Consider the following 16,038-nt stretch of genomic DNA (forward strand, 5'->3'; position numbering starts at 1 on the left):
TGAATGTGTGTGTAAGTGTGTGTGAGAGACAGCTATATCATTTTCCAATAAACTTTTGGCAGCATCTTCTCCTCACCAAAGGCATTAAAATCTGAATCACTTGAAAAGGACGGATGGATTTTAGCAGAGGAGAAATTCTACCCTTGGCAGATTAACTTTAGATGAAATCACTGAAAAATATGAGACAGTGTTGCCGAGCCCAAAGCACCACACACCGTAGTGTAAAGACACCAGGAAGAGAGAACTTTAGTGTCTGCAACAAATATAATGTAACAAATATTGTTGTATCACTTATAAACATCATGAGCTGTCTATGAAATAAAAAGATACACACAGAGATTTCATCAAAATTCAAAAGTGTATTTTTCTTCTGAACAAAGACACACAAATACAGTGCAGTAACTGGCATATGTTATATACATGACTAATATCTATAGGAATCCCTTTAGGTACATTACACTGAAAAATAGAATAGATTATTTTAAGCAGCATTTTTTGTGTTTGTTAAACAAACAACATACATTTCCATTTTTAAAGATAAAATACCTACAACGGCTTCTTAAAAAATACATGTTGATCATTGCAGCACAAGGACGTTTTCTATTCTAAACACATTAAGTTCTGCTTCCACAGAACAATATTCTTTGTAGTAACCTTTTTTGCAAACACAATCCCAAAATACATAAAAAATTCATTTTTCCAACAGGGTTCCATAAAATGTCTTGTGATTGTATTTTCAGAGATATTTGTGTGAAGACTTTTTTGGAAACAGTTTACAATAAGATTCTATTTGTTCACATTAGTAAATGCATTAGGTATCATTAAACAGCATTTTTTTTTTTTAAATCTTGGTTCAGGTTAATTAATAAATAACATGATTGTTCATGTTTATCTTACATTAACATTTAAAGAATGTTAAACAAATATTAGTATATGTTGAAATTAACATTAACCAAGATTAATAAATGCTGTTAAAGTATTGTTCGTTGTTAGTTTGCATGTTAACTAATACAACCTTAACGTAAAGTGTTACCAGCTTTCCAAAATCAAAACAAAATCACAAATATGCAGCTGAATATTGGCAAAACATATAGTCTATTCTGCACTCTGTTTCAGAGGTTAGGTAGTTTTACCACAAACAAATATTCAAGCCACATGGCCTCTGTGTTATAAGTGTTGAAGTTGTAAGGCAACAGGTTTTTAGCCTATTTATTCCATGTGGTCAGATGTTGTAGAGTGTCTTTGGTGTAATATGATAAGACAAATGTACTGTAAGGATGTCTTTTTATGTGGTCAACCAAAGACTATTTCCTATGTTTACTTCAACATTTACTTAAACACAAAGGATTTATTTTGACATGTTACAGGCAAGAATTACTCATTTAAAGCTTAGATTCAAGACAGCAATTTTGAGCATCATACCCATTTTGGCATGCAAAGTAAAATCCAAAGTATTACAATTTAAGAGATTGATTGCCAACCAAAAACCTAACCATTACGCAATGACAATAAAGCTAAACTCTTCTTCAATCAGGATCCCTTAAGTCATATCACAAAACCTCTAAGTTAGGTTCACCAATGAACTCTGATTTGAAAAAATTAGGCACAAGTGGAAATGTCACCAAAACCCTTAAAAGAAAAAAGGCATTTGTGTGAGCACAGAGTTATGGCCCATAATAAATTTAAACCCCTTTAAATAATCAAAAACAGACCATCTTTTAAAACTCCTGCCAACTGGTTCTATACTAGCCAAGAACCTTCTACATCAGAAGACTAATATTAATATTCTTAAAGGTACACTACAGAATTCTGGTGAAGGATATAGATGCAGGCAGAGCATCAAAAAGGGGCAGGAGCTCCAAACCGACAGCAAACATGTAGTGAGCCCCTAACATTACCCTTTCCCTAACCCCAACCCTTTTCCCAACCTAACCCTTTCCATAACCTTAACCATGAGTGGAAGTGACACCCCTTTTTGGAGTTGAAGCCACCCATTTTGGAATAACCCTGCCCCCTTCTGAAGTAACCATGCTCTCTTTTGGAGATTCCCCCCTATTTGGAGATCTACGGCCTGCAGCTATACATGCTTGGAATTCTGGGCTCTCTATCAACATCTGTGGTTGAAGCATACAATTGTCCATCAGTCACTGATATTAAGACCTAAGAGACATCCTACAAGTCGCATATATACAAAAATACCTAGTCTGGGCAAGCAAGTAGCATATCTGCCGCCATAGCTAGACCTTGATTTCTTTGTTTACAGACAAGACGTGAACACGCAAGGACAAATGACTGAAGCCTGAAATTTCCTGTCAAATCAAACATTGTGATTAGATCCTTACCATAGTGACTCGGTGTAACCTAAAAACAAGGTTTTGAACACAGATCTTGTACTTGTAGAATGTACTGGTTCTATAATGGTATTTTGTTTATTTCTAACAGAAAATTAAATGACATATCCTATGTAGTGTACCATTTATCACTTCATGTATTCTTAAAAATCTGTGCCAATCTTAGTACAGCTAAAACACACAGTTACAATTCCTATCTAGACAAGGGGAAGCTACAGTATAACAACATACTTTGTTCCCAAACAGGTAAGCCAGTAAAAGAAAAAGAGGAAGCAAAGAGCTTACGTTGAGTAATGAAGCCTATATGACAGGACACCATTGCACAACACTTTGTATGCTCAAAATCTGTCAACAAATGCTCTTAATAATTCAGAGCTGTGGTGAAATGGGTAGTGCTCTTGACATATAAGAGTCACTGGCTCACAGGAACCCAGAGTTAAATCCAGCCTGGGTTATGCCCTGATCAAACTCCCCATCTTCCCTTCAATTCCTGTCTCTCTTAACTAACCTTTGTAAAAATAAATTATCTCTTAATAAGACAATGTATGTACTGGAAAAGGCACAATCGTATCCATTTTCAAATCCTATTTTTCTGTCATGTGCAAACTGATGAAGGCCCTTAAACATGACTGTTGTGACAATTTGGTAAATAAACTACAGCATGAAATAAGACATGAATCACAGACTGACATCCATGTGGTAAGTGACAATCTTTTCACAGACTGCATTAAGCTAACATGTCTTTCTAAAGGTATTTGTCTCAATGTTGGACAGTGAACAGGTTTTTGGATATCCCAATAAAGACAGCAACTGTAAGATATTGAACAGAAGAAACTGGAAGAGTACATCTTCAAAACTGGACATGTCCATTCATTTTGCTGTCTGTTGATAGGCTGGAATTAGTGCAGGCTATTTCAGCCTAGCCAAAGTCAATGCGTGGTCGATATTCAAGTACCATTGGGTAGGCCTGGAGAAAGGGACATATAAAATGAGTTTAAGATTGACATTTTTCTTTATGACAGTATTCAGAGAATCATTGCACATATAAAGTCTGTAATGACATGGTTTGCAATTTAACATTTTACAATCAGGAACTAGAGCTGTCAGAATGAATGCATTAATTTAAAAAGTACAACACATTAAGATTTCTTAATCGCGATTAAAGCATTTACCAACAATACAGCATAAACCAGCATAAACACTTGTTGGGAGGGTGGAACATTTGTAATGGGTCTACCCAGAGTCATTACACTGACACACACATACACACACACAAAAGCGCTTCCCTGTCAATTATAAAATTATGGAGAAAGGAGCTCTTCCAGCTATTATTTGATGTACAAAACAAGCCCAGATGGGACTTGTGATAGAAATCAAGTATTTTAAGTACCAATGAAGCACACCAAGTTTTAACTATCACTCTGCTTTTCCCCTTGAGTTCAAAGCAATCTGGATGCTGGTGTTGAAGCTCTTGATGCAAATCACGAATGCAGCTTCACGATTGCTGTAACACAGCAGATTGTCACAGTCTACTAGCAGATTAATATTTTGGAGGATGACATGTTAAGAGATTTAATGCCCATTGCAAAGAATCCTAAACCTATGGAGACTAAAGCCATCTTTACACAGCAACGGTGGCACAGAAGCTGCATCTTAAGTGGCAATAACTATAGCAAACTATTGTTAAAATTGTGGTGAAAAACAATAGTCGAGCGTTCCCAGAAGTCCCTGTGCGACACATGACATTTCATTATATTTTATAGCAAATAGTTTTGTTCCTTCTTATTTCAAATATCTGTTACATTATGTACCTTGGGGTGTTCTGTGTTCTATTTTATGCAGTTTAGTTAACGCTTATTGCATTATTTCAATGTCACATGTGTTACCCTGATAGTGTTTTGTGTTTGTGTGAGTAACACTGTGAACTGTCTCTACTGTACACGTGATTGCTACTGGAAGTGCCACTCTTGATGAACTTTTAAGTCATCATGTGGCCTTTTGTAGTTACAATGCATTTTAAAGTGAAAACCAGACTTTTATAGTTCCAGAATGTAAATATATCAAGAGTGTATCACTTAATAATATAAACGGTAGTGAACCGTAAAATATGCAGGCATCAAAATTACATCTCTTAAAGCCTGAAATGTGGTCACAGTGTTTTTAATGGGAAATTTCTGGCAAAAACAGCTGACAGTACTTTACTGGATATTTACTGGATATATACAGATTATTTTGTTCCCAGTGAAAATTTTAAAACATTTAACATAACTAGAATATTTATATATATATATATATATATATATATATATATATATATATATATATATATATATATATATATACTGTGTGTGTGTGTGTGTTATATACATAACTTTTCCATGATTTTATTAATTTCCATTAGTTTTTCAGGCCTGGAAACCACAATTTTTTTATTCCCTACATTATAAGGGTTTTCCATGTGGGATACCTGACATATTGTGCTAGGTTTTTATATTAGGGATGGGCATTTCTAGTAATTTTGTATTCAAGTACTCGAATATAAATCTCAAGTAATCGATTACTTGATTTTGTGTATGTTAAAGTTCAACCTTCACATTTTGACCTATTTTTTGCATAACACTATGCATTAACAACCAGATCTAGATAAATAAAGAAAAAAGAGGTGTGGTGGTGGCGTAGTGGACTAAAGCACATAACTGGTAATCAGAAGGTCGCTGGTTCGATCCCCACAGCCACCACCATTGTGTCCTTGAGCAAGACACTTAATCCAAGTTGCTCCGGGGGGATTGTCCCTGTAGTAAGTGCACTGTAAGTTGCTTTGGATAAAAGGGTCTGCCAAATGCATAAATGTAAATGTAAAAACAAGAAAAAAAAATCTAAAAAACGTTTGCACTCACACATAGAAATATACATTCCAAGTCTTCTGAAGTGATACAAACACTTTAAATAATGGCCAAATTTTCTTTTTGGGAGAACTTACAGCAAGATTTAGCTGAGAAAAACAATTTCGATGTTGCCCGCAGCAGGCCAAGCAAAAAGGAAAATCAAATTGCAATATTCGAGTAGTGTTTTAACAAGTGAAATATTTAGAGCTGAATAAGTATTCGATTAATTGATTACTTGTGCACATCCATATTCTATATATTTATCATAAAAAAAACAATGGGATGTTATTGTTATTTATTTATTGAAAATTGTAAACTGGTGATAATTAAAAAAGTTGTCATCTAATCTGAAAATTGGTAATACTGTGCAAGACAGTCCCCATCTCCTTGTTAAAAAACTTGTTTCTATTTCTTTCTTTTAGAAAGTGAGAACATCTTCATAGCGGTACCAGGTGAATCACGTGAACAAACACACATACTTATTCACAAGTACACTCACAAGGCACACTGGGCCCTATCACAGACTTATTTTTAAAAAGGAGGGGAAGGAGATTTCTCTCCTGAGATGAGGTACATGCTCTTTCTGACCCAGTTCTGTGCCATTTCATTCCACAATTAAATCATTTTAACCTCACCTAGCTAACTTCATAACTGAAAGGAGCAGGTCAGAAAAATAATTTTTGTCATTATTAGGGGACATGAATACCAAAGTTGATTATGTGAATTATTCTTGTAATTCAGATGTTTATCTAAGTATCTTAGGAAGCCATGAGGGACAACTGTCTAAATTTACAGTATGGAACGTCAGTACTTCTTTCATTTAAGTAGTCAACATAATTTTCACCATAATTATTATTTAAAAAAAAAACATTTTGTGAATTTCTGGCAACCACATTTGCCAGTTTTTATCGTAATTTAAAATGACTTTCTATAGTATTTTTGGGGTGGTCAGTGTTGAGTGAGTGTTCAGTGTTGTATCAGAGGTAGGGCCATAGATGTTCAGCCTATTACAGAATGATTTTGCACTTGAGAGTCAACAGCACTGTAACAGACCACTGATAGGCTTTAGATTGCACACATGAGTGGAGAGGAGGAGATACTGGTATTTTAATGGCTTACATTTTCTCCCCGAAGCCTCCAGCGAGTCATGTAGATGAACTCCATTGTGTGGTCTTTGCCCATGATCTCACCATTGCATAGAACGTCTAGCTGCAGAAAGAGTTAATGACTGTCAGATCAACTTAACTGAAGAGAAGATTAAGATTTAAAGCTCATACAACCAAAACGTAAGCACGATGCCAACTCTACAATCTACATGCCCATGTAAGCTAAAGAGATTTAAACAAAATAAAAAATCAACATCTGACATCCCATTTGTAACATTAGGCCTATGCTTTTAATGTGCAGTAAAGGAATAGTGGTCACTGAAATAGACGTTTAAAAGATTTTCAATTGTTACTTACCTCATAAGAACTCGGAAGCTTTAACTTCAGACTCAGGAACTTTTTGATTGTTCCAACAGTCACTCTTGTTGAGCAGCGAATAAATTTTTTCATTAAGCCCTGGAAAATAAAGCAAAAGAAAAACTGTCAGATGTCAACAACTTTCAAACATTAGTCAGCAGTCAAACATTTTTCATACAATTAATGGAATTCATAGATTTATTAAAACGTATTCATATTAAATTAGATTAATGAAAAATGTTTAATGACAACACGTTCTTTGCAGTCAATGTATTTCCCTAATTTGACCATATAACATTGTTTTATGATGTTCTGTGACAGCACGCACACACCAGACTGATCACACAGTGAATTTGAAAATAGTAGATCAAAAGTTCTGCTTCTTAAATCAGTCTGTGCTTACCGAAATTCAATACTACTGCCCCTTTTACATATTCAAAGATATTATTTTCGTTGACTAAAACTGTATGACTTTTTAGTCAGAGCAAAAATTATTTATTTATTAATTAATTATTGTGACATGATGAAATATTGACCAATTTTATTTTCAAAAGATCAAAAGATTAAAACCAAAACAAAATGACTAAAACAAAAAACTGTATTAAAATTTTCAAGCAAGTTCATTAGTGAAAACATAATGTGATTCTGATGGTGTTAAACTTAAATCTCACACTTGTTGAGTTTTGATGATAAATATATTCAACCATACAAAAAGTGCAACTGACTTTACATTTACAGCATTAGTCCCATCTTGATGTCATTTATAAATAAATGTGTACTAGTAGTGTCGCTAAGCTTCCAGCAATGGGTTAATTACAAAAGATAAAACCGTGAAATTAAGCTGAATTTGATCTGGAGGAAGGAAGAAAGAAAGAAAGAAAGAAAGAAAGAAAGAAAGAAAGAAAGAAAGAAAGATTCTTAAAGGGCACCTGTTATGCCCCTTTTCACGAGATGTCATTTAATCTTTGGTGTCCCCAGAATGTGCCTGTGAAGTTTCAGCTCAAAATACCCTACAGATCATTTATTATACCATGTTGAAAATGGCCATTTTTGGGTGGGAATAAAAATTAGCTGTTTTTGTGTGTGTCTTTAAATGCAAATGAGCTGGTTCCCCGCCCTGTATTCAGAATAGGGAGGAGTTTTGACATCTCTGCTTGGGATAACTAGACATCATAAGCAATGTGACTGAAAGCTGAAATAGTGGTGTTCAGCCCTATATGTTTGAGTCAGACACTGATGAGGGAGAGACTCCATCAGAAGTAACAACTTTGAGAATGAACCAGGAAATGGTTATTTGATAAATTAATTTATTTGTTGTAGAGTTTTTTCAGCAGTTTTGCAATGATGGATGAGCAACACACACACACACACACACACACACACACACAAATACTGCTACAACGTTCACTATGTGCTATAACGAAACAATACACACAAACAAACATGTCCGTTGGCAGTGTCCGTCAACAGTAATAGGCAGGGCCTGTACAAAGTGACATCACTTTGTACAGAATCTGCGAACGGCTTGTTCTGAGACAGTGCTTATGATTAATGGGGATTAAAAAAAAGAACTTGAAGTTATACTGATTGATACAAGGCTAAGTATCAGCCTCACTTTTAATCTTAAAATGTCAAGACAAGGATTTTGTTGGAAACATCTGATCCCAGATCACCTCTGACTTAGATGGGAACAGAGAGAAGATAAAATAACAGAAGACATGAAGTGACACCCAGAAAGACAGACAGGAGGAGGGGAGATTTATAATTCAACATGGCTGACCTTAACAATGTTCTCTCCCATCTGGCCATTGTTACGCAAGCAGTCTAGACAGATGGCTATCTGCGGATCACTCCTGTGATAGTCTCCATCACCTTTATCATCCTCCTCTTCATCTAGTTTGGCTCTCTTACATAAACGGCCATCCTCTGGAATAAGACAAAACCAGTGGTGCAAAAGTGAAATAAATGTAATTTAAAAATAGTAGATTTTACATATAATATATTTTTATGTAAAAAATCTCTGTAACAGAGCAATATAAATGTGTAGCACATCATGATAATATCATCTAAAAAGCACAGAGAATGTTTCCTTGACAAAAAGCTCAACAGAAATAAATTGGACTTCCTGTGAAAATTGCATAAAAAATACTTATCTGATACATGCTCTTCTAACAAAACATTTTAGACAAAGCTGAATAGATAAGCTAATGCAAAGCAGCATCTGCATTTTTCCCCATTCTTTCTTTTATACAAAATAGATGATATTCAAAGCATGGTTCTCAGCAGGAAACCGATGGAGTGCGTACTCCAGGTAGGGAAGGAGGTATTGCTAAAAGTATATATAAGTTAAATATGTATCTGTTTCTCACCTACACTTATATTATCCCTTTTGAAGATAAAGATTTAACCACTGGAGTCGTATGGATTATGTTTAAGCTGCCTTTATGTGCTTTTTGGACCTTCAAAATTCTGTTCACCATTCACTTGTATTGTATGGACCTACAGAGCTGAAATATTCTTCTAAAAGAAAGTAATAGACATATTTGATGGATTGAGGGTGAGTAAATGATAAGAGATTTTTCGTGTTTTTTGCATTGAGCACAAGGGCTGTAGATCAAGAAGTTTACACTCCTTACCATTTGCAACACACCACAAGTAAGAAGTTGTTTAAAAAAGAGGACACTACATCCAGCTCCCAGTTCTTGAATAAATATCTGCGGACCAAAACCATTTTTGACTCTTCTTGTTCTGGTATAAAAACTAGCTCTAAACAGTTGGTCAAAGCTCTGTGGTTTCCTCTGATAACTGACTTATCTGAAGGATTCTACATAGGCAACAATAAATAAAATACAATAAAATAAATTTAAAAAATAGCACAGCAGCTTATTAGGAAGAATGATTAGTCTGTCACATGCCATCAGCATTTTCTTTTGACTTGTTTCTTCTCAAGTATTCAATCTCTTGCTGCTGTTCCTCTGGATAGAAGAAATATGAGAGAAACATTTTTATTAATTCAAATGTCTGTGGATATTTGGTATGTAAGTATGAGACAAAGTTTACTTTACAGAGAATGTGTCATATCAAGCAAATGCTTACTTTCTCTAAGACCAGGCACAAGTTTGAAAATGATTTCTTCTAAAGTGTTATCCAACCTTTAAAGAAAAAGTCAAATTAAGTATACAGTGAAAGAAAATATGGTAGCATAGCAGAGTGCAGAAATGTGAGCTACCAAAGCCCTTACATGTGAGCCATACTAACATACTTTCAACACTGAGAACTGTCACTTTTGGTAGATACTGCTATATGCTCTTGTTATCATGTTATTATTCTGTCTGGTGTTGGGTGATGCATCAAAGGTGTGGAGAGGCAATACTGCACTGGGTCAGTCTCACAGCTGACACTCTGGCTCCAGCAAACAGTCTGGCTGTTGCCTGGAATACTTCCCAACCAGGATCAAATTCACTGCCACTTAACGACCCCACACTACCCTAAACCATGTAACTGTGGGTCAAAATCTCTTTTCCTGTTCATTATTTTTGACTTATCAAAACATCCTTAAAGGTGCACTCAGTAAGTTTTTCCTAGTTAAAAAAGTGTAACTACTAAATGAATTAATTGTAATGTTGTATTACATTTAGGTGTAATGGTAGATAATGGGCAAGGAGGAGGCGGGACCCAGCTGAGTGGTCAACAAAAATGTAATTACATAAATTAATTTAAACAAACACAAACACATATACAGCAGCCATGTGTGTATCTCTCTCTCTCTCTCTCTCTCTCTTGAACTGGCGTCCCTGGCTCCTCTTCATCCCTCTCCCACTGATTGAGCTGATTCAGCGCCGGGTATCCTTCGTTACGGGCCAGCCACACCCTACTCTTCATCACAGTAGGATATCATGACCACTCACATTAAAATAAAGACTCCAGTCATATCAGTAATCTTATAAAAGCTGTTTTATTCTACATGGTGAGGGTCTGCACATGGGGGCTGCCATGTTAGATTCACATGACCAGCCGAATACTGTTATTTGACACTTTCACTCATTGATTCAAAATCATGCCTGACTGTGAATTCTAAATTTCTACAATGGTATCTGAAATGGAAAACTATTGATATTACATTATGCTGCATCCAAGCCGCTAGGTGTCAGTGTGTCAAGAATACACAAAGATAAATGTTACTGAGTGCAACTTTAAAAGAATTGTGTAAAATAATAAGACATGTTTTCAGAGAATGTAGAATACTGTACAAAACTTTAGGCACTTGTGAAAAATGTTGCATAGTGAGAATCTCTTCAAATGTAATGACATAAATAGTTTTCATTTATCAAATAATGTCATACAAAGTCCAGTAAACATAAAAAGCTAAATTAATATTTGGTGTGACCAATTTTGTCTTTAAAACAGCACCAATTCTCCTTGGTACACCTGGACACAGTTTTTCTTGGTTGTTATGCAGATAGGTTGTTTCAAACTACTTGGAGAATTTGCCACAGTTCTTCAATCTGTTTAGGCCATCTTAAGACAAATGTTTTTGTGAAACATCTTATGTGGCAAAGGTTTTTGCACAAAACTGTATCTTAAAGTATGTTTTTTCTTGTTTAAAGCAACTACCTAGCCATGCACACTGACTTTGCATCTATTACTTAAGCATATAGCACTGAGCTGCGCTTAGCACTCTTAAAATAGGGTCCCTATTCTCTGAAAATATCCTCATATTTTATGCAATATTGCTTCTCAAGTTAATTTATCTTGTTTTAAGAATGTTAAGATATTTTTACAGGAAAACAAGACAAAAATACTTAATGTTATTTGTGCAGTGTTCACATCTACTGTATGCAAAGTATGCAGAGTTGTGTTCTGGCCTACACTTCTATTTCTCTTCACTATCAAAATTTAAACCTGTTAATTAACTGTCGATTGGTTTTTACTTTATCTTTGAGACCTGTTCTGCAATGCAGCACTGCATCTGATCTCAGACCAGTAGAAGAGGAATTGTTTTGGTACTAGGCTCGGCTGTAATGGATCAATGTGGTTTACCTTAACATCTCCAGAGGATTTGTTTCATGAACCTGGATACCACATTTTGGACACTCATTGCTGTCCTCAAAATGCTGGACTATACAGCTTTTACAAACTGTTCAGAAATGAGAGAGAGGGACAGAGATCAAGAGGACAAAAAAAGGAGAAATTGATGTGAAGGAAGATACAATCTTTCTTGTTCAATTAACATTTATTTGAAACTTATCAAGCTGTATCTATGCCTTAATTACATACTGATGGGCTCCAACCCAACCTGTAGCTCAAATGGCACAGCATGGTGCTCGCAACGGCAAGGTCATGGGTTCAGTTCCCAGGGAACTCACATTGTGATGTATATTATGTATAGTTTTATTGCACTGTAAGCTGCTTTGAATAAAAGTGCCTGCCAAATACAGTAAATACAAGTAAATGTAACCACAAACCTTATGGACATTTGAATGACTGCCAGGGTAAGGTATATTTTTTATCCCTCAATCTCTCTGATCCCCTCCTACATTGTGCAGGTTACTGAGACTTTTTGCAAGAATAACCACAGACTACAATTAAAATAAAGTCTGCAAACTGGCATTTAGATAAAGTTTTAGCTGATGCTGTCTGGCCAGAGAAACGGCTATCAAATGTCTACAAGCAAAACTGCAGCAGTGAACATTACCTTATTGCTCTGCATACACACACACACACACACACACACACACACACACACACACATAGCTGTCAACACACATAAACTGTGTCCAACTGCCTTACCTCATGGCTGATCTGCTGTTATGAGTGAACTGTAAAAAAGAGCATGTTTTCTCAGAAAGTGCCCCCCACCCTCCCTACACACACACAATCACACATACACATTACACACTGACACTGATAAAGTGCAATTTAATTAATTCAAATTAATTTTAAGATCTTTTCAATGAAATTTTGAATGCAACTAGTTACTCGCTACTTGAATAATCTTTTAATTTGATACTTTCTTACTCTTACTCAAGTAATTATTAACATTAGTACTTTTACTTGAGTACAGTTTTTGGCTACTCTACCCAACTCTGGTTTTGGGTGAGAACAGACCAAATATAACTCCTTTTTCACTATAAAACAGCAGTCTCTTTGGCGATCATGATTTCATACTCAATTGCACATCCTATAGCTCCATCTAGCAATCTGCGCATGCCTCAAGCACTAGGAACAGTAATTGAGCTTGACATCATGATTTTGCCTAGAGACTGCAATGGCAAGATGTACAGTAAATTAGTTACATTTTGGTCTGTTCTTACCCCAAATCAATTAGATCACTTCAGAAGCCATTTGTTAATCCACTAGAGTTGTATGGATTACTGTTCTGCCTACTTGATATGCTTTTTGGAGCTTCAAAGGCTTGTCCACCATTCACTTGCATTGTATGGACCTGCAGAGCTGAGACATTCTTCTAAAAATCTGTGTTTGTGTTCAGCAGAAGAAAGAAAGTCATACACATCTGGTATGGCATGAAGGTGAGAAAATTAAAAGAGAATTTTCATTTTTGGGTGAACTATCCCTTTAAGAGCTCCGTAATATGTAGCAAGTCTGTCTACAAAACAATTATTTACACTAATGCTACCAGCCACATTCTCCAAATCATATATTTCAGAAGCCATAATACTCATGCATGGTCAATTTTACATTTAATTCACACATGATATGTCATAAGAATTAAAAAAACAGATGTGAAACTGACTTAATCAAGAAAATAGTTTGAGCGCAAATAGCTTTTGCATAGAGGAAGATATCTGTTGTCATGGTGACTGATGACAGGGCTTACTATCAATACTTACATCTCAATGTACAAATCTATGCTGTTCTTTAAATCCTTACAGCTCTGCATTTTGACACCAAACATTAATTAAAACTCAAGGTACTCACAGGTGTGCAGGCACTCTGTCACGGTGGTGGGCTTGATCAGGTACCCTTTACAGACAAAACAGGTGATGAAATGGTTGAAGTCCCTCACCAGGTGTTTCCTCTGTGATGTCATTTTCACAAAGGGCCAATGGTGGGGCAACAGATGATGCAAGGATGAAGTAGAATGCAGATTCAAGCACTTTATGACTCAATGTTCAACTCTGCTGAAAGGCCCCTGGCTTCCTCTTCCTTCATGACATCATCAGCACTGCGTGTCCTTAAGACAGACCTGTCAGTGAGGATTAAACAATTATGATTTGAACAATTATGATTTCATGTAATTTATAATAGCATTTACTAAATATTCTATTTTAATAAAACATTTGAATAATTTAATAATAATTTATAAGATTGCTTTTTGAGCAGGACATGTTTGTGTCTTAAATTTGGTTGCTTTTTAATGTAGGAGAAACTGCATGAACTTGGATTTGGTTGGTGTACAGGTGCATTATGACGCGTAAGTATTAAGCCCCGCCCCTGATCAAATCGAAAGCGATGGTTAAAGTGCAGAGGCGCTTCTCAGACGACCTTTCTGACTCACTCATTGCATGTCTAATTATATAACTCATTTTATCCTTACATAGCAACTTATAAAAAGTCACGTGAGAAGTGGGGGAACTGAGGCATTTTGTACTGTATAAATGCCTCCACGGATCCCCATTACGTCGTTTATCATGAAGTTCTCGAGGAAATATAATTATGTTTTAATTCTACAACCGAAAGTACCGGGCAAGGGGATTTATCTGGTTTATCCACACTTGCCTATATGGTCAGCGTCAATCTATATGCGACATCTTCCTGTAAAAACTTCGTTGCGTTTAGCTAGATAGCGTTGCGTAAAGCATCGTAAGGCACTCGTTACAACTTGCTGCCATTTGTAGTGTCACTTTAGCGCGAGCGTTTATATCGCTCACCGGTGTGCACAAAATAACCAACACAACCCTGACAACTAGAATCCAGCAGAGACACAGACATGCTGACGAACTTGATATATGACACAAGACTGCATTCCCATCCCACCGAAACTTTACGATGAAGGGAGAGTGTGAAAACGATACGCAGCTGCATAGCGTGATCTGGCTTCTATACAGTAACGACCATCTCTTACCTTCTAGGCTACATGTCATGGCTCCATGTTGATGATGCGCATAGATTTTTACAACAGAGGGTTGAACGAATACGGAACTGGTTTCATTTGAGGTGATATGGGGAAGGGGGCGGAGGTCCTTCCAGTTCTTGTTTACGCATTGCTGTTTTATTCATTCCATGGCAGATAGTCTCTGATTGGACACAAACTAGAGTGCAGCCTTCAATTACCAACCAGTCCAGTAACAGTTGTTTTTAAGATATGAATGACGGAGCACAGAAGAACCATTTGATCAATGAAGACACATTCATGAGCCAGCTCTGGTTCAATTAATATGATTATGACCGGTTCAGTTTTTGAATTTGGGTGCCTGCTATGAACATGAGACTTTCCAGTAGCACAATTGCAGACAGAGTTGCACTTATGAGAGAATTTCTTGAATCATGAAAAAAGTAGAGTAGGTACAACTGGCATATCTGATGAATTTCTTGCACAGCTGCATCGGAAGCAATATAGAGGCTAAACCATATACCATAATAAGGGGCATCAACGCAGACAGTTTAATGCTGCACAAATTCATTTACATAAGACTTACAACTGAATTTTTATGACAAAAAAAATTTTATTTTGCGAGTTTCTGCACACAGTTTTTTTTAAAGTCAATTTGGTATAACATTAAGTAAAATCTACTTCATGTATGTGAGGAAATGTAACTTAAAGGAATATTCCCTCATTCAATACAAGTTAAGCTCAATCGATAGCTTTTGTGGCATAATGTTGATTACCACAAAAAATTATTTGGGCTTGTCCCTCTGTTTCATCAAAATTACAATTCGAGGATACAGTGAGGCACTTACAGGGAGTGAATGGGGGCCAATCTGTTAAAGTTAAAATACTCATTGTTTCAAAAGTATAGTCAGAAGATGTAAACAAAATGTGTGTTAAAATTATTTTTGTGTGATAAAATCAAGTACTAACCTTTTTCTGTGTAAAGTTATAGCCAATTTTACAACTTTGTTGCCATGACGATATAATGTATAAATTCTAAAATGACCGTAAATAATGAAGATTTTAAACCCGCGAAAGATTTGCTCTATTCACTTCCGTTGTAAGTGCCTGTAACTTTTTTTTTAAAGAGCCCATATTATGCTAATTTACAGGATCATCATTTTATTTTGGGGGTCTACTAGAAGAGGTTAACATGCTTTAATGTTCAAAAAACATATAATGTTTCTCATACAGTACATTTCTTCTCCCCGCTCTTCATACTCTGG

The 16,038-nt window shown here is 35.8% G+C and overlaps 1 protein-coding gene across 1 annotated transcript; it reads right to left on the reverse strand.

Moving 5' to 3' along the window:
- Nucleotides 1–367: 367 nt before the first annotated feature.
- pcgf5b (polycomb group ring finger 5b) lies at nucleotides 368–14,899 on the reverse strand. The gene is made up of 9 exons (XM_052103097.1): nucleotides 14,786–14,899; nucleotides 13,639–13,906; nucleotides 11,740–11,836; nucleotides 9,796–9,851; nucleotides 9,615–9,674; nucleotides 8,480–8,625; nucleotides 6,700–6,798; nucleotides 6,356–6,445; nucleotides 368–3,318 (listed from the first exon to the last, which is right to left on the reverse strand). Exons 2-9 carry the CDS (start codon nucleotides 13,748–13,750, stop codon nucleotides 3,271–3,273), a joined length of 708 nt encoding a protein of 235 aa, XP_051959057.1. The 5' UTR covers nucleotides 13,751–13,906; nucleotides 14,786–14,899; the 3' UTR covers nucleotides 368–3,270.
- Between the last annotated feature and the right edge of the window lie 1,139 nt (nucleotides 14,900–16,038).

The sequence above is a fragment of the Xyrauchen texanus genome, chromosome 33 (assembly GCF_025860055.1).
Source record: "Xyrauchen texanus isolate HMW12.3.18 chromosome 33, RBS_HiC_50CHRs, whole genome shotgun sequence".
NCBI classification, from domain to species: Eukaryota; Metazoa; Chordata; class Actinopteri; order Cypriniformes; family Catostomidae; genus Xyrauchen; species Xyrauchen texanus.